Raw genomic sequence first — 22,992 nt, 5'->3', positions numbered from 1 at the left:
TAAAGAAATGCATGCAATTTGTTGAAACTTATTGCACATGAAGGAATGCCATCTTTCTCCATCTTAATGTGGACCACACAACTCCTCTGTGTGCCCCAGTGGGGAAGTAACAGGGAGATGGCACATTAATATTGAAACTTCTGTGACATGTCCATGCTCGCAGTAAAAGTTCTCCATGTCTATGATTTGCCCTCATTCATTCCAGTTCAGAAAAGCCCTTGTGTATGTGCTTAAGCTCTGCTGAAGTCAACAGGATTTCAGTACAAGCTTAAAGTTAGCAATCTATTGAGAGCTTTCCTGAATAGGGATCTGTGCTTATTGCACTTGGTTCAATCAACCCATGATATTTTGGGTTCTGAGTTTTTCAGCACAAGAATAGAAAGGGTATGTTTTCTGCATTAAGATCAGTTCTTTCCAGTATTTCTAGCGTATGAAAAAGTTTGGAGAGTGGTACAGAACAATTCATTCTGAAGAGACATCATTGTATATTGTACATATGCACACATACATGTCTACACTCAGAAAAATTTTGCTCAATATTGAAGAAATATTCACCTTTGTTTGGATCAATGCTGTGGTTGACTATTTCTGTAGCACAGTGTCCAGAATAACTGAATTATCCATGAAAGGTATACTGTCCATGTGAATGGCACACAGTCATTATGACAAGTGAGCGCTATTCCGCACCCAGTGAAGTCCTTGTTGAGTGTACTGAACTAAATGCTCCATACTGCTGTGCAAGGTGATAGGTCCCATCAATGCATCCAAGTCATTAAAAAAATCTACAGGGAAAAAAAGATTCAGCATCAGAAGAGTGAAGCTGTATTTGCTACTTGCCACCCTTTAATAGATTTTATTCTCTTGCAAATTGAGTCAAGCTGAACATTTCATGGGAATGAAAGTTTAGTGCCGGTGAGATTAATTTTAAAGCCCTGTGGTTCATGATGTTACAGACTGATGCACAACAATTTTCTTTCTTTTTAAAGAACAAAACAGTCAGTTCTTTGGCTTTGCTTTTCATTAATTTCCATTGAGTCTTGACAAAGCAAACAGATGCTGGGCAAGATTTATTCTGAGATTAAAGACAACGAAATAAAAAAGTTTACACGCAAGCATCTATCTATACATATGCTAGACATCTAAGCTACCATGACAGGCAAATAGAGGCCTGTACAACATGGTCATCAGAGCATAAAGAGTAATTTGGCTAACTAGCCACTAAGGACTAAATCCTACAATTCTAAGTAGAGGCATGTAGTGCCCATTTGAGATGCCCTCAGGCAGTTGATACATACAGCCTGGACTGACAGATCTAACACAGGACGTACAGGAGACTTCTGGGGTGGCAGTGTAGGTAAGGATACCTCAAATGGCATTGGCAGCTATGGTTAGGCAACTGAATTGTATTCCTGTGTCCCCTTCAGGGTCAACTGAACAGCTCTCTGAACTCTGCTGTTTGTATTGAACAAAGCTCCATCAACTCTGATGGAAGATTAGCCCCGCAACTCATATATACACTCCTACCCTTAGATGTCTTGATTTTAATTTGAATCCTGCCCCTGCCTTAAATACATAAACTAGCCTGAAAACCAAAGAATACTTTATCATCAAGTCAGATGCTGAGGCACTCGCTCATGGAAACCAGCTGAGAGAAGTTTGCTCTGAAGAAGGAGCAAGGCACCTCGTTCCCATCTGTGTCTGCTTGGATGCAGGGAGGGCTAGGGGCTGTTCATTCCTTCTGCAGAAAGGAAGTCTGCTCCTGCTTTTTGACGTGGCCTGGATAAATGCATCCCATCCAGCTCCACGACTTTGGGGAGCAGGAAGCTGCCTTGCCTTCCGCAAACCTTTCTCTCCAGAATGACACAGATAGCAGTGAACGATACCCACAGCTATGTCTCTGACCTGTCTGTCACCAGTCCTGACTAGCCAAATAAAGAAAAAAATGAGATACTTCTGAGTGAGACAGCTATCAAAATTGCCTGTTTGGGCTGTTTTAGAACAGATTAGGAGTGGACTGAAGAAAAAATGACTTCTGCAGCCCTACTTTGCAGACAGGACTCCTATAAAAATATTTTCCTGATCAAAATCATGTGACAGTCTTCTAGAATAGTCCAGTGCCTTGACTTACTCACCTCTGTTTTCCTTGGCCAGGTTGTCAGCCATCTCCCAGTAGTCATAGCTGTGCAGGATGCTGTTGGTGATGCTGACGTGGTTGGCGGCCATCTGATGAATGCGCTGTGGGATGCTGATGATAGGAGATGGGGAAGGGGCCCCTGTGCTCCCCTGGGATCCTACAGAGCTGACTGGAGAAGGGCTAGGGGACATGGGTGATGGAGTTCCTGTGCTCCTGGAAATAGATGTTAATACACTCACTTAAAAGGGTGTTGGGATTAAAAACATGAGACTATCAGAACATACTGCAGCTAAGAAAATACAATTTCTGACTGCCAATCTGATATAAGTTTCCATGTGACCTGTGAACTTACTTTCCACTGGCACCCCAAGGAGATGGGTTTTGGGCAGCTTTTGATGAATTCTGTAAAGGAAAAAATAATTCACAATGCATATAATTTATATAAGACTATGAAATGAAGAACATTAAACAGTATAAAAGTAAAGAAATGTAAAGAAAAAATTGTGCAGATAGAAGTATTCAAGTCTCAGGATGCAATAAACCCACTCAGCCTAGTTTGGTGTTGTAATGAAGCAGTGCTGCAGCACAGACTCAAATCACAGTCTACTAAACACCCTGGAATGGGGGCTGATTATGAAAATGTGTTAGTTAAAACTGAAACTTTTCACAGAAATCCTGGAGTTCAGAAGAAAGCGATGCCAAGACTCTTTGTGAGGTTTAACATGGAATTTCTTGTGACAGAGAAAACCAGAAGGATTTCCTCCCACTCTTCTGCCCCCAGAGACAAATGTCATTCTCCCAGGACCTGCGAGACTGTGCAAGTCTGCTCAGCCTGGCTGACCACAGTATGTGAATCTGAGGCTCCTTCAGCTTGGGTGAGTGTTTTAACCACCATGCTCAAGAATCTCTCTCACAATTGCTTCTCTCGGGGCTCTTCCCCTTGGTCTGAATATGGCAGCATTCACAGGGCCAGAGAGACTGCCCTTGTAGAGTGGTGGTTCTCCTAGCTGAAGGGTTATCCAGATCCGCCCTCAGAAAAGGACATTAGATCATATAGTGTGTATGATCTTGTATACCTGCAGTCATTAAGACTCGCTGGTATACTGTGCTTAGGCTAAATAATTTCCTCGTTTGAGGAGAGGCTACTACTCTCCCAAATGCTGTGACTGATTTAATCCTGGGCCTGTAAGAAAAAAGCATGTAAAAAACAGAAGTCTAAGAAACAAAACTTTCCGGGTCCATCCCATCCATAGCCTCATGTTCAGCAATAGCCAGTTTCTAATTCTTCAGAGGAACGTGACCTCCTCATACCCTCCCCTGAAACCATACAGCCACATAATTGTGTGCTGGGGAACAACCCTCACTTCTTGACAACCACGAGAGACCAAGTGAAGTCCTGCAGCTCAAGATCTGTTTACAGATATTGTTTAAATGCAGGGCTGCAGGAGTTGCAAGCTGCAGGAGTTGCAAGTGTTAACAGCAGTACAAACACTCTTGGTCTCCCATGGCTTAGGAAGGAAAAATGATAAACAAGGGGCTTCAGAGCTTCACAGATTTCAAGGCCAGAAGTAATCCCCCAGTACACTCAATCTGCAATTTCTCTTTTCCATGAATCATGGAACTTTTACCAGAAGCTAAATTACTTTTAAAATTTATTTTACTTTTTTTAAAAAGGCTAGCTAGTCATATAGAAATCCTATGACACTATTTATCTTCCTTCTTCTCCTGCGTGTCTAATATTTAGCAAGCCTCACAGTTAGGAAAACAGATTCTGTTTCAGGGTTTCAAGACTGAATTTTCTTAACTTCAGTACCAGCTTTTGGATGTTGTTGGTCCAGTGCCAGCAAAACTGCGTGTCACCTTGTATTATCAGTTCTGTTTCCATGTACACAATGATCCCATCCTCTTTTAACCTGTTCTGCAGTAAGCTGGACACATCTCCTGAGCCTCTCTTCAAAAAGTTTGTTTTCTCAGTTTTGACATGTCCTCTGAACTGCCTCTTGTGTTCCCACATCTTTCATGCGCACACCAATACTGGCTGTATTTTAGCAGTGATCACATCAGTGCTGTGTGTGCCCTGGCATACTTCCTGCATTTTGACACTAGGCCTTCTACATCTTGGGTAAGTGGTATGAAAAATCAGCTTTGGAGTGTCCCACATGGGGTTCTTCCTTCACTAGGTTTTCTTTTTTTTTTTGGCAGGAAGGGCTAAGGTGTGAAAGATAAAAAATGAAAAGTTCTCATTTACCATCCTAAATAGAACCAACCTGGGACTCCTTGGCATTTGCTTTTCTTATAGAATAGTTTCTTTTTTTTTTTTTCTTTTCTGATCTGTCTCAGAACTACTGGCCTTCATCTTTCTAGTATAATGGAAACTGAGTACATGCTATTTACTTACAGAGTTGGAGGTAGGACATAAAAATCGAAGTGGAGTCAAGGATACTTCCACTGTAAATGTAACCAGCCTCTGCCTTACTGTACAACTTTCCACACCTTTTTTCTCATGTTTTAGGTATGTTACTCCAGCCTCCTCTCAGTTCTGCACCAGAAAGCTGGGGGTAAGGATTCTAAAGAGTGTAATGTTGTAAGGGACCATCTCTTATCCCACTTTGCTTACTGCTACCCATTCTCCTGGTTTCTTTATGCTCTCAAATGTGTCTGGCCCCTGAATATCTGTGGCTTCTTTTTAATTCTCTGCTGCATTAATTTTTTTATAATGGAAATAAAATACTTGAAAGGAGATTTAAATAATCATTTTTTCTTTTCTAAAAGAAAAGTGTGTCTAATTTTCCCTGCAAATGTCTGTGACAAGGTTTAAAATCTTTCTTTGATTGCTAATATATGTGGAAGTTCTTAATGCAGTCAGCATTTCACATCACTTGGTTTTGAAAGCTTTCAGATACCAAATATGAAATGAGTGGAGAATTGGCTTGTTTTCCACTGAAAATTATAGCAAATGGATTTTTTTTTCCATTTTTACTTTCAAAGGTGAGTATACTTTCTAATGTGAAACTACGCTATCGTTATATCAGCAGGAGCTCTGCAAAAAATCAAGCTCATCTTGGCTATAGCAGAGTATAAGTCCATTTTATGTTTACTGTGAAACAGTTTCTGTCTGCTGGTAGGAGACATTTTAAATGGTTGAGAGCCTGACCATCCTGTTCTTAATGCAAGTATCCTCTGAACTGGTAAAGAAAAATAAAGTGCTGTAATAGGCACATATTTCTTTCCCTTCAAATCAAGAAGTCATTGTTAGAGAAACATAACATGTTGAATTATATATTGCTAAATTTTTAGAAGCAATTACAGTGACTTCAATTTCAGTTTGACAATAACGGATCTGTCAATTTCCTTCACTGTCTTCATGTGTTCAGAATCTGGTCATGAGCATTTGTGCTTGTTTTTTGAATTTCTTTATTAACAAAATGTCAAAGGATGGAGGTTTTTCATTTCAAGATACCTCCCTCAGAAAAAAAAACCCAACAGATGAGCCCTGTGTTCAAAGATAAATGGCTGTTCAGGTCCCCCAAAAGAGTTTGTCTTAAAGCTTGTGCTTTGTAAAGCTTGTACATATATACTTGTATGTACATTTTTTTTTTAATCAGAAAGATAAAGGCTAGTTTTGTCTTGGGAGAGGAAATGCTGGATGGACTGACTGCTGGGTGAGCTCCACCTGAAAGGTTTTGTTCCTGAGATACTTTCCAGAGAAAGGTTGCCTGTCAAATAAAATATATTAAAATACTTTAATGACTTCCTGTCTTGTTCAAAATAACCCAGGTTTGGATCTGGCAGAGAGTGGAAAACAGAAGCAGTTGCAGGCAAAGCAAAGCAGGAAGTGGAAGGCAGCAGTGCCGTGTCGGTTTGGTTGCCCTCTGATGCTTTTGCACAACTCCCTCTGAAGTCAGCGTGGGCTGTTTGCCAGTTCCTTGGGTAAGAACATGTCCCACTGCATTGTCCTACCTGTCGATGCTGCTAAGTGGAAGCCCAGCAGCTGAGGACTGATCTAGATCAAAGTCTTCAACTCACAGGTAGTCTAGTGGAAAGTGTAATCCTGGAGGGGATTCTTAGAGCAAAATCTGCAAAACCTATTCACAACAGAGCTGCATAGCACTAGACAATCGACCAAGAATAATCTGAAAATACCTGTTTGTTAGTACAATAAATTTCTCATCCTGCACGAAGGGACACGGTGTGTATTTTGCAAAAAGGGGCCCTCGTGAAGACAGAACTGATTCAACTCTAGAACTGACTAGAGTGTTGCCGTGGGAGTCTATGGCAAAACTCTACTGACTTCACAGGGGAAGAGCTAAGCCCAGCACAGCTACTATTTTAGTAAGATGATGTATTTCCTATAATAACACACTGATCTAAAAACATGTCATAAAGAATGCACCTTGAAATACTCAATAAGCGCTTTTGAATACTTGACTGCATGGTCTCTCTTGAGTCGGAACATCCTCCAGTACAGAAGGGCCAGGCAGCGGTAACTAGAACAAAAGGGAGAGCAGAAGGTAAAGCGTGCCCCCTGAACAGAAATCCCAATCAATTATCTTAAATTCTCCAACTAACACAGAGTGGAAGGCTGACAGCACCTTGCTTATGGTTTTTAGCACCATTTGTTTACAGTACTTCACACTTTGGCATGGATTCATGAGTAAGGCTAGGTATTACAGCCAGGACAGGTCACACTGACAAATGCTGCCAGCGAGGTACTAAACAAACTATATTCAGAGGGGTTTGCAGGGTTGGATTCCCAGGCCTTGAGCCTGACTTGAAGTCTGCACACTTGACCAAAGGTGTCTCCCGTGAAAAGGTCACTACAGGCTTGGAACCCTACATATGCATTTTTTTGGTATTTCTTGTTGTACGTGCAAAGGCAGCCTTTTGGGGTATCTTATCCTGGGACTTTGTTACAACAGCCTGGAGCCTGTATAATGAACTAGAGTCATCCTGGGTGTATTTTGTGTACACCCAGTGGTCTCTTCCAGCAGCTGGAGACAGCTGGGAAACAGGGAAACCTTGGACCTGCCTAAATTTCACTGGCCAAGCTCCTTGGTGGGAAACGAGAAGGGAGACTGTGTTGGAGCCTGGAGGCTATTCCTAGGCCACTGGCCTGATTTGTTCCCCAGAGGAAACCAACAGTGGGCTAAAAAGCTGTACTGGAACTGTCTGACCCCGTGCTCCTTGTTAGTCTGCAGAGTGCCGCACATCTTTAATGCTATGTAATTAATTGAGAGTAATAGCTATTAACTAGAATTATACATCACAATAGCTGATAATCAGCATTCAGGACACACAAACTCCTTTCTTTGCTATTGGCTTTAGGTGCACTGGACTATTTTCCAAATCAAGAATCACCACCACCTCTTCCCAGCAAGCTTTTTGATCGGCAGGTGTGGGACTGCCCCTCAGTAACAGCCTTCGAAGCAAAAATCTGGTGCGTTTTGCTTTTCCTTTGGCAGCAGAGGCCTTATGTTTCGAAGCAGTATTTAGTCTCGGAGCCAACTTGAAGCACCAGAAGGTGCCCTGAGTTTGGACGTGCAGCGCGCTCCCCATCGTCCCGCGCCCAGGAGCTGCCCAAACCTCAGCAAACCCCTCGGAAGAGCAAATTGCTCTCGGAAAAATGCCGGCCAGGGCTTCTCGGCTGTTTGCCTCCTGTCCTGCAAGCAGAAGGTGAACTTCTGCCTTTGGCCGCTGGAGGACAGTCTCTCCCTAGGAGAAGCAGAGCCGGGCGCGCTGGCAGCCTGCCCGGCGGGCGCTGGGCGCAGCCAGGGGATGCGGTGGCCTCGCAGTCACCGTAACTCTCACTCTGTCACCTTCACAGGTACAGCGCATATGCAAATGGTGTCAGCTCATCTGCTGGCTGGCAGACGGTGAGTTAGGATTGCTATCCGTCGCCCAGGGAAGGCACCGTCTGCTTTCCCCCGTGCTGACCTTTCTGCTGAAACAGATGCAGCGGCTCAGTGAATTTGGATGCGGTTCCACACGCACCGAAGCGCTCCGCCAGTTCCGAGCAAGCCTTCATAATATGGCTTTATTTTTTTTTTTAACCGTTCTTTCATCGCTTTCCCACCTAAGCGTTTTTAAAGCAATTGCCATGAATGCGTTCCGTGCTCCTCCCGATGGCACAGCAAACCGGCGACAAAGAAAGGACATTTTAAAAAAATTGCGCCTCTGAATATTTTGTTCTTTCTTATACAAATGATTAATTAGGACTCCTTATTTACGGGGGCTAAAGATGCATTTAATCTAGATTTTTAACAGATGGTTAATAGATGTTAAGAACACACTTGCTGATTGTAAATGTCCACTTACTGAGAATCAGTAACCATGTAATAGGTATTTTATGTATTAACTACATAGATATTAAATTAGAATTTGATTTTAATAACATTTTAGTATTTTACTAGCTGTCAGCAACCATCCTATAGAATCCAAGGTGCGCGCATATATATCTAGAAATCTCAATTTAGAGGGTAATCCAAGAAGCTTAATTATCACCATCACCGTATCTGCCTTCATATAATGTAAATATAATTTATGGTTATTGAGCCTAAAATGTCAGCCACAAAAGAAATTACCGAGCTATTGGTACAAAAGTACATCACTCATAAAAACAACAAACCATCAGGCATTTAAAAATTAATTACGCTGACGTACCATAGCTGACCTGTCACAGTCAATAAGTATGAATTGCTTATTTACAGAGAGAGAATGCAGAGCCGGCATAGTGATGCAAGGGTTGGACCTTCCCAGAGCAGAAAGCATTCTCTTAATTTCAATAGACGACATAATCCTATCTGGCTGTGTCCAGCATCTGATTTTCAAGAACTGTCTCACTGCAGAAAAGCAGCCTTTTGAGGAAGTTTTGATTTACTAACCATAGTGCTGCCAGCTGTTTGTCTTCTGGCGTGGCGTTGGGGCCTGAGTGGGTTTTTAGTCTCACTGCATACCTTAAGCAAAAGGAAAAAAGCCAGTGTGAGTTAACTGAGACAGCTTTATGTTACTGATCAGAGAGCTAAGCTGGCCGAAGTCATTTGATCTGCCCCCTTATACATATTTGCTCAAGTTACCAGACATACATGTGCTTTTTCTGGTTGTGTTTCAGAGCTATTTTGCCATGTAGCAGTGCCTCCCTGCACTCTTTAAACAGCAGTAACTCCCTTGAACATCCGACAGTCCAGAGGGGAGCCTAGCTGGTGAGGTGATTCTGTCCTACCAAAATAACCTCCACTGCTGTGGAGACCCAGTTACACAGAGTTCATGCAGAAAGGTTTTCACAGCGTTTGAAGGCAGACAGCCTGCCTTGAAGCTGGTGCTGCCCTCACCTTGCCAGTTCTGAGTGTGTCTACCCAGATTTGCTCCTCCAAGCAGAGCACAGCAGAGGGGGAACATGTGGCTTAGAGCTATTTTTGCTCATATGACATTACATTCAAATTCTATAAATATTAAACATCCACAGAGGTAGCACTGCTGTTTCAAGAGTGTATGTGCTATGCAATCACAAATTAGTTTCTGGAAATCTCAGCTTCCAGCTGAGTATCTGAACAATGGACAAGGTTAGGACAACACACAGCACTTCTGGGCTCGCTTCCAGAAAAATACCTGTTCCCCATAATTAGGTGCTTGTGTTTTTTCTTATCTTCGCTTTCAAACTTTAATCCTGATACCTGTGCAAAGATTTGGTATGAACATTTTGTTTCAACAGGCATACCTAGTAAACCACTTACTTTTCTGAGCTGCAGCAAGTGAGATCAACAGCAATTCACACTACAACACAACCACAGCTACACACATTATTGAAAGCTATGGATCTGCAAGCAAAATTCATTTCCATAGTTAGGACCATATATTTACTATAATGAGAATAGACAGGGCGGACAAAGAAAGAGCTTTCTGCCTTTTGAAAAAAAGAAGGGGAGAATTGCAGAGATGGGATGTACTATTCTCTTACTGAAAAAAATATCTGATTTTGTTTAATAACCTTCCAGTTAGAAAGCTGGCCTCAATCCACTGAAATGCATGAGAAGACAAGCCCTAAATGGAATAAAATGCCGATGGAATTGTTAACATGTGAGAAAATCATTGCATCAACACTAAGTCCCAAAGAATGCAATTGTTTTAGAAGCTTTGCTCTGCTATGAATATGATTAAAAATTAAAATGTTTTATTTCCTATGAACCTAGTCCTGACAAGAGCTGCGTGGTTGACTGTCTTGAGGAATGATGCCACGGTCACTGACAGTGCAGCTTTCTCTGCTAGTGTGGCTGGGCTCGCTCTCTTGCGGCCAGAGTCACTCAGCTGCTGGGATGATTTTGACCTTTGTGTTCTCTACCAACACTGTCAATAATGGTAACTATTAGTTACCAACTATAAAGGAGGAAAGGACTTAAGAGACAAACTTTCTTCATAGGGACTGAGGGTGGGACTGAATTCTAGACTGTCGTGTTTGGAGAGCTATGAAGGTGACTAAATGTAGGGGTCTGCTTTAGTGTGAGCCTGGGCTGCTTTTGGGACTCCACTGTCTACAGTAGGAGCATACACACCAAATGGACCTTGAGTGTCCATTTTTATATCACTGTTCACATCTTCTTTCAGGTAACCATTAAACTGCAGTCTTAAACATGTTGCAACATTTTGCAAACTACCACTCCATGAGAATGTTTTGGTATTATGTATTATTATTTTTCCCTTTGGAGTAGCACGGGACTTAGACCATGAAACTCTTGAAGTAATTTGCAACTCAAGTGATATGAAAAGCTTCGGGGTTTTTTGGCATTCTACACAGTTTCCTGATTTAATTTCCATAGAAATCACAGATAATACATACATATTACATATGACTGACCAGGCAATTGGAAGGGCCTCACTTCTCCCCTTTTACTCTATCTAGGGAATTATGTGATAATGCAGATGAGCATGTTTGTACAAACAGAGTAACCCCTGAGGTCATCTTCTCCCTTCCTACCTGATGAGTTCAACTGTTTCTGAATACATTGTATAAGGGGATTTAGATTCCATTGGGCCTTGTTCCATTGCATTTCCACACTCAATAAACGATAGTGCTGCTTCTGCATAATTCAGTGCCTTTCCAAACTTTTCCACCTAGAGGGAAAAAATAAGGACACAGAGAAATAGTGTAATCATCAAGATATGGTTACATTTGATGGGATTTTCTCAACATGAATTGTAAACTTGACGCAAGTTGGTATATCCTCAGATTCACAAATTTTCCTACGAGAAAGCTAAAACTCATCAAACCCTGTGCATCAGTGAAAATCGTAAGATAGAGAAAGTAGAGCTGAAAAAGGCTATAAAATGTTACGTGGTCCACACTCTTGTGTCCAAAGAAGGATCAACTCTGCCTAGGACACTCCTGACAGATCTTTGTCAAAGCTCTTCCAGCGCTAGAAATTCCACAAACTTATCAGGCCTTTTGTTCCAGCTTTCATTAAAAAAGGTTTCACATATGTTTGCAAAGGTAGTTTTTCATCACTCAACAAAGAAAGGTAATGATTATCGTGAACTAAGAGAATCAGAAATAATACATTGACTACTAACTCTCTTATTCAAAGGCTCATCTCTGTTCTCATGTCTTCTTTATCCCTACCATTTTCAGCACTGCTGAAAATCCCCTTGTCAGGAATTTGCTTTCTGTATCCTCCTCCTCTTTCAGGGACTGCTCTGCTCCCTCAGCTTCTCCTGCCTTCCTTCTTCCTTGCCCCATTTCTTCTCCTATTTTTGGTATTTCTTTGACTCTATGTGTGTGTGTTTGTGTACTTATGCAGATATAAGTACATATATGTCCTCAACAACGGTGTCCATGCAAATGTGCACATAATGTTCATATGTGTACACCTACATACCACTTATCTGCTCTCAGAATTTCATTTTTGATGTGAATAGAGATGAATCATACTAATACCTCTCTGTCCTGACTTCTCTTTCCTTCAGTCAGAACTCCTGCGGTACATAAAGACCATTAATGGACTAGATGCATTTGGTTGAAATCTGATGTGCACGGTGAAAGGTTAATGGACCTTATTCTTTTCCAAGGGATAAAGATTTTAAATAGTAACTTTGGAATGGCACACTGGCTTCAATCTATTTTAGGTTCTTATATGACTCCCATTGTGATCATATAAGAGAACTTCACAAACTTTTTATTATATTTCTCTCCCCGACGCTCTTGTGCGGGTGGAAGTGCTATTATCCCAGTTTCACAGATGGGGGACTAAGGAGCAGAGAGACTTACAGTAATTTTCAGGCTGCTCACTCTGAGTGCCTATGTTAGGTATTGCCGTGCCAAAGTAGGAGGTATCGAGCCCAGCAAGGTGATTATAGTGCCTGGAGACACTTTGGCAATATGGCAATTCCTCCAGGATCCCTACACAGTCAATGAGGGAGAGGAAGTACCTGCAAAGAGTGATTCACAAGGTGTAAGTAAGGTGCTGGTCCACTGTGTACGGAAGCTGAATGTCAAGGATGCTTCAATCACCTAACACTGATGGGAGGCTATTTAAACTGTGCCTAAGTGACTCTCATGCAGGAAACTTGTGGCAGAGCAGAGAATAATGCTTGCACCTCCTCTTTCTGGGAGTCAACCATAAAAACATTTCTCTTCAGGCTAAGAATTTCCTTTGCATATTAAGTGATTTTTTTTCCATTCTGTTTAAAGCAACACACTAAAATGCACCATTTGTACTTCTCCACAGTATTTTCTGATTTAAGACTTACTTTAGAGTAATATGGAACTGAATAAACCATGGAAATTTGCGCTAATAAACTCAGGTAGAGTGTAAAACTCAGTGTTTGTGTCCTAAATTAAGGGCCTGCTTCTGCTTCCTTGGCCTTTTTACATTCTGCACAGTTGAGAAAAAGAGGTGAAGAAACAGAAGCTCTGAGCTACCTTTCTTCTTTCCTGCTGCTGTGACAACAAAGTGTCTGTTTGACAGAGCAAGACAGGACTGCAGCTACTCCCATCTGCAAGAAAGCCATATTAATGCAGGGTCCCACCCCATATATTGCATCTGCCATCCCAGAGGCCTCAGGTTTTTAAGGCTGTGCTAGCTTATTCATAGTGCTGGACAAAAGTAGCCTCGGAGAAAGCTGAGAGACGGTTAAGCGGAGCTCTCCTGGAGCACTGCGTACTTCATTGAACCCATTTGTCTGGAAAGACAAGCATCTCTAGTGCTCCATATAACCTCAGATTCCCCTTTTTCAAGAGGGTCTTACTGGCTACATTTTTAGACAGGTCAAAGCCAGGGCCAAGAATCTGTTTGTTGCGAAGGTCCTTTGTGTGCAAGGTGTTCCTCTAGGGTTACTCAGATTCCTTGTGTGCTTCTGATTACGTTAGGAGAGCTCTGCCGTGAAACCAACATTCTTTTGGCACTGAAGACCCAAAGCTCTTTAAAAAAAGTACAAATACCTCAGCCACGAGACCAAATTTGGGGATACAATTTTATGACCTAGCCAGCTAGTTAAACTGAGAAGATAGGTATGTGGATGCCTTACACAACCTCCATTACTATAGTTACTAATTAAAGCAAAGGAATAAATAGAAAGTTTTATTTATCCAGGCCTTTATCTCTGTAAGTCATTAATTGTTAAGTCATAGTTTATTGGGCTATGAACATTTGATTACATAAACATTTCTTAATTTAACAAGCCTAGCCATCCTTATAATAGATTTTATAATTACCCCAGCAATACTGCACTGATGAAGAAACTGCATTACAAAAATAATTTGGAGCAACATAACTGGAAAGAAAATATTCTCACCATTGCATCTGCTTTATGCTTCTTCCGTTTAGCTTCCTGCATAAAGTAATCTGCATTGCGTGGCCTACCAGGGGAAAATAAGAAGACATTTTATTATTTTCTGAAGTGCAGAATATTTTCAAGTTATTTTTCCCTTATTTTAAACCTGATTTGCAAACATTTTTTATGAAGAAAATACACTTATCATGTAACCAAGCATCTTCTATTTCCAAATTGCTGCCTGTGGAGACAATAGCATTTATGGCTGTTCTCATTCTTTAGAAGTCAGTGATTCAAAGCAAAAAAAAGCTAATAAAATGCGTTTTTACGGATTATATAAACTGCTTCCCAAATTAGTGCAGTTTTGATCTGCAAAACAGATGCAAGCATTAAGCATAACAAGTTATTCCGTCTTCTCCTCTCCCTAGTGCTTGCTTACCTCTTTTTCTACTCCTCTCTGTACATTGTCATTTGCCTTGGCTTCTCCCTCCTCTCAAAACAAGTGTGTGTTTAATCTCTCCACTTTGAAAACACACATTGAATCTGTTTGCCTCCACAACTACCATCTCACCCCGCTTCTCCCTCTTATCTGTAAGCATGCTGAGAGTGCTGTTTACTTTTGCTGCCTGGAGTTCATCTCTGACTCGGTGCTGGGCTGCCTGCTACAATTCCACTGGTGTTGCTTGTGCCAATTTCTCCACTGATTTCTCCTCAAAGAGATCTCAGAGACTCCATCCCTTCCTTAACCTACCTGACCTACTGACTGCAGGGCACAAATTCAACTGCTGTCTCTGTGCTGAAATTCACAAGTCCATTTCTGATCCAGACTTAGCCACTTCCATTCAAACTGAAAACACTAACTGATGTCTCCTTGGCAATGTCTGGTCACCACCTCAGTGAGCTCCTCATGGCTGAAGCAAATGTCTTCATCTCCTCCCACAAGCTCTCCCTATTGCACCTTTCTCAGTCACTGTGGAGAACACCTATTTGCCATGTCATTTCAGGCCATAACCTTGCATCTTCAGTTGTTGCCTCTCATAAAAGTCGTCACGTTTCCTGACCCTGCAGATTCTTTCAGTCTCATATACGTGGGAGATGGCCGCCTTCTTTCTCTACTCAGCTAAAACACGCCCTGGTTCTTCTCAGCTTGTACTGTGATCACTCCCATATCCTCGTCTCTCTCAGAGAAGGAAGTTTTGCCTTGCAAAATAGCTTCCTTAGTATTGGTTAGTGTCGTCCCTTTGCCCTTATCTAATGAAAACTAGGTATTCCTGAGTAGTCAGAGTATGAATTCTGATGTTTTTACCATTCATGCTTTTAAGTGCTTGGCGTTGTAAATGATATGGTATTATTGCCACCCAGCAATCTGTTGTCGGTTAACCCCACTAGGCAGCTCAGCCCCATACAACTGCTCATTCACTCCCCTCAGCAGGATGTGGGAAAGAATCGGAAGGATAAAAGTGAGAAAAGTCGTGGTTGAGCTAAAGACAGGCTAATAGGTTAAGCATAAGCAGAATAAGGAATTCATTCCCTGCTTTCCATCAGGTGGCAGGTGTTCAGCCATCCCCGGGAAAGCAGGGCTTCATCACGCTTAACAGTGACTTGGGAAGACAAACATCATCCCTCCAAATGTGTCCCCTTTCTCCTTCTTCCCACAGCTTTTATTGCTGAGCATGATGTCCTATGGTGTGGGATATCCCTTTGGTCAGTTGGGGTCAGCTGTCCCAGCTGTGTCCCCTTCCAGCTTCTTGTGCACCCCCAGCCTACTCGCTGGCTGGGCAGGGTGGGAAACAGAAAAGGCCTTGATGCTGTGCAAGCACTGCTCAGCAATAGCTAAAACAGCCCTGTGTTATCAATACTGTTTTGATCACAAATCCAAAACACAGCACCATACAAGCAGCTCTGAAGAAAACTAACTCTCTCCCAGCCCAAACCACTACACAATCCTAACTAGCTTTTTTGAAACTGGGATTTCTCAGAACACTTGTTTAAAAAAATGTTTTGTGTGAGTCAGAGAAAATACAGATCTAAAACCTGAAGTCAGTGGGATGGATGAGTCAAAAATTCTTGCTGATAGCAGTAAGAACATGCTCAGATCCATAACCGAGATCAGTAGGAGCAAAGGGGAGCCCCTTAACAGAAGAGGACCACCATATATACTTCCTTGAGACCGTAAGGCTATTTGGCAGTGTGTTTACTTAGTCCGTTTCCTTCTACTTATGTGCACACAGTTTCAAGGATGTTTAATTGCATGATGGAAGGTTAGTCAACCTTATTTAGAAGAGAAAGAAGGTTAAATATCACTAGATGGAAATAAGATTAAAAATCTGGCTAATTTTGAATGACCTCTGCCCTAAAAAGCTTGCTGGTATGAAGAAAAACAGTTCCTTTGCTCCAACTTTCTTTAAAATATTATTCTCCCTCAGAGTGGAATTTCCCCCCAGCTTACTCTAGCTGGTAGGTTAGAAAGAGGACTAAAGACAGGTTTGTGTCCCAGTATCTCATAACCTACTGCAGCTGCAAATACTTCCTGTGCCCAGCAAGATGCTAACATTATCTTAATAATACGAGCCATCTGGATTTGGTCTTGGTCAATTATGAAATATTAGACATTGAAACAGTGTTAGCTTGATATAGAAAAATAACTATGTTTTCAAAACCATTGAAAGAGTTCTTAAAAAAATGTTAAATCCCGTCTCTCTTTGCCTGGTGCAATGACCTAGGTAAGATGGTTTACTATGAAGTGCCAAAAATCAAAGCAAAGCAGAGCAAATCAACAAAACAGTGGTCCCATCTCTCTGAAATGATCAAAGTGATGAACGTTTACATGATACTTTCAAACGCAGATCATTAAAATATGTCCTTTGCAACATTCCCTGCCATATATCGCCCAGCACTATATGTCTAATTTGCTTGTTTGAAGCATGGTAAGAGGCTGTAAAACCAAAGTGAGATAACACAATGTAATTATGGTCTACTTATAAATAAGTTAATTGTAAAATGGTTTTCAACTTGTAGCAGGATTTATTCTCCTGAGCTATGATTAGCAATGAGGGTTTTAGCAAGAGGCATGCGCATTACATGAACCGAGAAGTCTGCTTTGAGGGCCCTGCTATGGGCTGGTTAACCATAATGAAACGTGCAAAAACTGAAGTCATCGGTTTGTACTAAGTCCAATTGTTTTTTGGGAAGCCTAATATAAAAAAGAAACTATTAAAAGGCCATTTTCATAGAATCATAAAATCATAGAATCATTTAGGTTGGAAAAGACCTTTAAGCTCATCAAGTCCAACCGTTAAAGCAAAAGCGCAAAAAAAAAAGTAAAAAAAAAATTTAAAGCAATGCATATATATGCTCAATGTGAATGTTTAGGTATTTCCATAGGAAAAATACAACATTGATTTACAAATCAGGGGATGCCTAACAGAAATTAAGATTCATTGGGAAAAAATGGGTAGGGTATGTTTTCTTCCAGTTTCTTAAACAGAGCGTGTTCAATAGTGTTAATAAACATGCCAAGTCAAACTCTGATCTCTTTATGCCATCTATGAAATACTATTCTTCAATTTCTCACTACATGTTAATAAAATTCCTATTCAGATGACTCATGTGCATGTTGTGTGAAAATGGAAAGCTGAAATGTCCTATAGATTTAATGTGTTTATGTACATAGCATGCATTTCTTATATCATTTTAGTAACAAAATATGGATGTGCTTGGTTTTAATTATCTTCTGATTTTTTAATGAGAAAGAAAGGTTTCAAATTCAGTTTTGTTTAGGTTCTCACTGCACATGAACATCATTTGTCTTTTTAAATCCAGTATACTAGTTTAAATTATTATGTCATGAATTAAAACAACCAGAAAAAAACCCCTCTTCTCTAGGCTCCTTGAAGATAACAGGTTACCTCAGCTCATGGACATATGAAGACACATGAGAAAACTGATGCATAAATTAATTACTCAGGGTAGGTCTTTTGCATACTGCACATTTTGTATCTATGAAGTTCACAAAACATTGTTAATCATATTCTGATTTTACAGACACTTAAGTTAGAGTGACTGAGAACCCATATCCATTAGAAACGTGAAGGTTCCTCCAAATTTCCTCTGCAGCTTGGCCTATTTAGTTACATTGGTGATAATCTCAGACTGGAGAATTTGCAGATAATCTCACTGGATGCTAATTTCAGATACCACATGTTATTGATGAGAGGCCTCTTGAGGAGAAGCAAATCTGTTTTCCCACTGATGAGATTCAGAAAGATCTGTGGCTAAACTCCTTTTTCAGGTCTTTGGTTTAAGGTTTGTGATCCCTCTGTAGATCACAGCCTTGCTATAGCCTGAGAAGCTGGAGAATAGAGAAAATTTCGACAGTATTAAAATGGTACCAGACTACTGGTTGAACTGGAGTGGAGGAGAGTAGCAGAAGCAGCACTGGAGTCTCTTTGTTTGGCTTACTGGTCATGAATGTAAACTGAAGTCCCACGGAAAGTTATTCAGTGACTTCTGATTTTCAGACAACTGAGTCAGATTCTCCTCTTAAGTTATTTACAACTGTATGTATCTATTGGTGTCAGCACTGTCACTCCAGATTTACAAACAGAATTCAGGCCTCTTTTTAAAAAAAAAAAATTAAAAAGAAGTCTGATTTCAAATTAACAGGTACAAACAAGTGTTTTATCTCTATTAGTAATCTTGACTGCACAAGAAAGTCTTTTGTTTCTGAATATCTGATTGTTGGTACTTTTAGAAATATAGTCCTCTTCAACAAAGCCAAAAAGGAGTTCTAATACACTGCTCTAATGCATCTCATATATCTCTCTGAAAGGCAAGAGAAAGAGCGTAAAGCATCAGTGCCAACTAAGTCAGGCTGCTGGTGAATTCTCCCTGGGATCAAGTGTCATTATGTGAAACTGGCTGCTCTTGAGGAGAATTTACCCTACTATGTTGATTGGGGAAAGCAATCAAGTACCGCTGGAATCAGTTCAATGCATTCTCAGTCAACACTAGCCAGTCACCTAGGCACTGCAACAGAATCCAGCCTTTTACAGAATAACCCCCCATGGCTAGATCTGATAGTACAAACAAGGCCAGGCTTCCTTTTCAGCAGCGGCATTCAAACCATTTATGACTTTGACAAGGGCAGCCTCAGTAGCATGGCTGTGGCTGAATCCAGGATGAAATTTATCAAACAATCCGCTACTGTCCAGAATTTCTCTCACTCGCCTTGCCACCACTTTCTCTGGGAGCTTGTCGAAAACCAGCAGGAAAGACAGCATTTCCATTGCTTGTTATGTTGCGTGGGATCCCAGTGTGAGGTGAGACGGCTGCGGGCATGGTAATTACTCCCCTTGCAGAAGCAGCCTTTCAGAATTTCCGGGCTGTTGAGCTCGTAAGAGTGGTGTTACCATTACCCAGGTGAAATGCTTGTGTCTGTATGTGCTTCTCTCATCCTGTTTAGCTCTATGCCATTACAGCGCATCTCTGCCACCTTTGTCTTTTGCTGCCTTCTCTGAATTTAATTTACTCCAGTTTAGCAGATAATTGCAAAAATGTAAACTCATGCAGTAAAAAAAGGGAAGAGAATCAAACAAAGTGAATCAATAAAAGCCTTACTTTGTACAGTAATTTATCAGCATCTACTGCAACATAATCTCCTTGGAACTCAGCGCCACTGCTGGTATTTACAGAGTACGGTGTAGCTTAGACTCCAATATACAATTTTAATTATAACTGCATTCAAAACCACATTTTTCAGCTAATTTTTATATTTTATATGAACTAAATGCTAAACTATAGCATTTTCTGCTTCATTTACATAATCTACCACTTGTACATTATTTCTTACTGTGGTATGCTGTTTTATGAGGATACATTAAAAAAAACTAATAAAAGTTCAATTAAACATCATAAATGTAGCCAAGTGCATATTTTAATACTCTTCAGAGATAATGTTGCTGAAGTGTTATAAAAAACAAACTAGTGCTTCCTCAGTGTACAACAATTGCACATAATAAAAGCAGCTTAATTCATAATTCTAAATATAGGACCAGTTTCACAACTTTAGTAATCTAGACCCTAAAAAAGTGAGTGTGCTGGAAGGGAGAAGAGCAGCGAAATAAGCGACTTTAAAATTTGGTCACAGCTAGGGGCAAATCAGAAGAAACTGGCGTAGCCAGGGTTTGCCCACATCCAGTTTTGAAGCTGTGCCAGTATACTGGCCCTGAACTCTCAGCCCAAGAAGAGAAGAAAATCCTGTAAGAGCAAGAAAACCATGTGAAGTGAAAAGTAGCTATATACAGCTCTCTCTATTTGCTGTTTTGTACTGGGACATGCATCAGGAGCATGTCTGACATGTTGGGTCACAGAAAAGGATGGTCATCTTCGGGGTAAAGGACAGAGCTGAAGCTGGGGAGCAGGTATTACTATACAAAATAGTGTTCTCCCCTGATGTATCATGGCCTCCTGCCCATTCCACAGCTTAAAATAAATGCTGTTTTATGGGACATGGCACTGCTGTGTCTGGGGCACGGCACACGTGGTGGCACACATGGTGGGGGAGAGCCCATGGCACTGTACAAGGTGGGTACCCAGTTATGGGAGTCTCATGCACACTATGGCAGACCCAGCAGGTCTGGGAAGTTCAGCAGAGGAGCATACAAGTGGAGAGGGCAGAGAGAGTATTTGTGACCCATTTACATGATAATGCTATAGGCATTTCAGAAAGACAGGAACAAACGATCTGGTTGGAGTCAGGCCAAATGTAAGAAAAAATTACTAAATCACACAACTACACAACTGTTATCTTGTTGGGCTTAGTATAACAAGGTCAGTATCTTAGATTAGATGAATAGATGAATAGTACAGATACCTAGAGAGGGAGTTACCGTTGCAAAAAATGGCACACAAAATTAAAGCCTGGCACCTAATTTAAATGAAATGAAGAAGGATAAAATAAGTGGGGATTCCTATTTTGGCAAAAATGCAAAATTCCCCAGATTAACCATGTCAATGTAGTGAAATACAGGAGACCATGAGAAAGATTCAAAATACACTACAAATTCCTGGGCATGACCCAGATTCATGACTTAAAGATATCCATGTGAAATCAATATCTAGACTAAAACATGCAAAGAGTACAAGCAAGGAGAGAGGAATGAAAGAAGTCTTAACAATAGGGACTTGAGCTCCTGTATTAAAAGCAGAGGGAGAAAACATTACATCCTTGCAGGTAAACTACAGTTGTGTCTCTTTCAATGTATGTTAAATAGATATTCTGAAATCAACTGATTTCAGTCAAAGGTGGGGTGAAAGCCTTTACCGTCAGACCTAGGGAGAGAGGGCAGGACCACAGCAGTCCAGATTTATATTGTTTTAAAGTACCTTGGAATCACACCTTGAATTCTCAAGAGACAGCTGAAAACCAAAGGCAGAAAGATCTTTCTGGGTGAGGGACTACCTGGCAGCCAGCTCTGATGTTCCCAGCTCTGATGAGTGAGAAGCCAAGGTGTGGGTGAAACTGTTGAGTGACAGTACGTGTGAAACCTGAGACAACGAATGGGGCATCTACACTGAAAGGAGCAGGTGATCCTGACACAAAGACTCTATCCAGGGCTCCTGTCCTGCAATGCCTGTCTAAAAGACTTCAGTAATTATAGGATTTGAAAGAAATCATAACAAGGCACCAGAAGACCAGGAAAGCATCTGACAGGGATTTGGGGAATTCCTATTCCTTATGTGCATTAAGTCATCATAGCCCCTCTCCAGCTCCGTGATTCATTGTTGGTTCTCAAGATGAACAAGGTACTCCCAGGCTAAAAGTCAGTTTGAACAGTCTACCTGTGATTCTCTAGGCTAAAGTGGTTATGATAATTTGCTAGTGTGGTTTGTTATCACTGGAAGATGAAAATATCCTTTATATGTTGAAGGAATGATCAGGAAAGCTCCCAGGTTTCCTTGGGGGATCACAGCCTTTGCACCCTATGGCCATTACAGTGAGCATTCTAGTCCAAAAGGGAAACTTCTGAGTGATTATACTGTGGGAAATAGAATTGAAGCACATTCTTCTAACATATGTAAAGATATTTTGCAGTGTCACAGGGACAGCAAAGCTGACTTAGGAATTAAGCTGCAAATAGTGGCATTAGAATATCTCTTATACACCACACCTGTGAATCCGGGCATTGAGGGTGATGAAAACCCACAGTACTCTGTGATCCAGCACAAGAAGACAAACCCTGAGTGACACTGGGATGGACTTTTAGCCCTTCGAGGAGAAAACAATGTTTGCCACTGAACCTGAGGAAAACAAGCTCTGTCAAGAACCAGAGGTGTGGTAGAACAGTAAACACCTTGGGAGGCTAGATGAAACTTCCTTATATTCAGTACAAGACCTAGACTAGTCAAAGAACTGCAGGGTTTGGAGGGTGCTCATCACCTGCTGTAGCCATATGCTCATTGCTCACCAGTTGCAGAGGTGAGGAAAGACTAGGAGAGACTGGTAGGAGAGGCTGTCCTCTCCTTTCTGAGAGAATCAGCTCTGCTGCTGGGACCTGGGGGAGAGTTTGCTGACCCTTGTCCTGCTCACTATTACAATTCATCGTGGGCTAAAGATATTTTCTAGTCAAGCTGTAGAGTAAGAAAAAGGGACATCAAAATCAGTTGATGCTAACAAATCTTTTTTCCTGAGTGGCAAAACTATGAGAGGTTCTTTCAGATCTGAGTCTCTCAATAAAACCATTCCTTGGCTATGTCTGTGCAAGTGAAATAAGCAGGGCAAGGATACCAGCTCTATTGTTTGATGATCCATGCTATTTAATTGCTAGTACTCTCCCTGGCATAGTTTTGAGCTGGGTCCCAGACAATGCCTGGACACAGCTCGGGGACAGCACAGGCCAGGGACTGTTCTCAGGGGGCAGTGAGTGTTCTTTGTTTTGGGCAGTGAAGACAGTTTAATCATATAAACATAAGCAGCGCTGGACCACTTGCCCATAGGAACAGAGGAGGGGCATGCATGTAGCTTGTAAGTTCAAATGAGGTCCACAGCTCTGGCTTTTTTTTTGACGACAGGGAATAGTGGCTATAAATTCTTTACC

The 22,992-nt window shown here is 41.2% G+C and overlaps 1 protein-coding gene across 1 annotated transcript in view; it reads right to left on the bottom strand.

Moving 5' to 3' along the window:
- Nucleotides 1–660: 660 nt before the first annotated feature.
- AFF3 (ALF transcription elongation factor 3) overlaps nt 661–22,992 on the bottom strand; it is a 287,915-nt gene continuing 265,583 nt past the window's right edge. Inside the window, exons 15-21 of the mRNA XM_059815224.1 lie at nt 13,916–13,979; nt 11,103–11,239; nt 9,016–9,087; nt 6,528–6,621; nt 2,487–2,536; nt 2,133–2,347; nt 661–782 (exon numbers count right to left, since the gene is read on the bottom strand). Of these exons, the coding sequence (XP_059671207.1) occupies nt 661–782; nt 2,133–2,347; nt 2,487–2,536; nt 6,528–6,621; nt 9,016–9,087; nt 11,103–11,239; nt 13,916–13,979 (754 nt within the window). The remainder of the gene's footprint in view (nt 783–2,132; nt 2,348–2,486; nt 2,537–6,527; nt 6,622–9,015; nt 9,088–11,102; nt 11,240–13,915; nt 13,980–22,992) is intronic.

This window comes from Gavia stellata, chromosome 1 (genome assembly GCF_030936135.1).
Source record: "Gavia stellata isolate bGavSte3 chromosome 1, bGavSte3.hap2, whole genome shotgun sequence".
Classification (NCBI taxonomy): Eukaryota; Metazoa; Chordata; class Aves; order Gaviiformes; family Gaviidae; genus Gavia; species Gavia stellata.
Note: the sequence above shows the minus strand (reverse complement) of the source record. Positions and strands in the feature narration are given on the sequence as shown.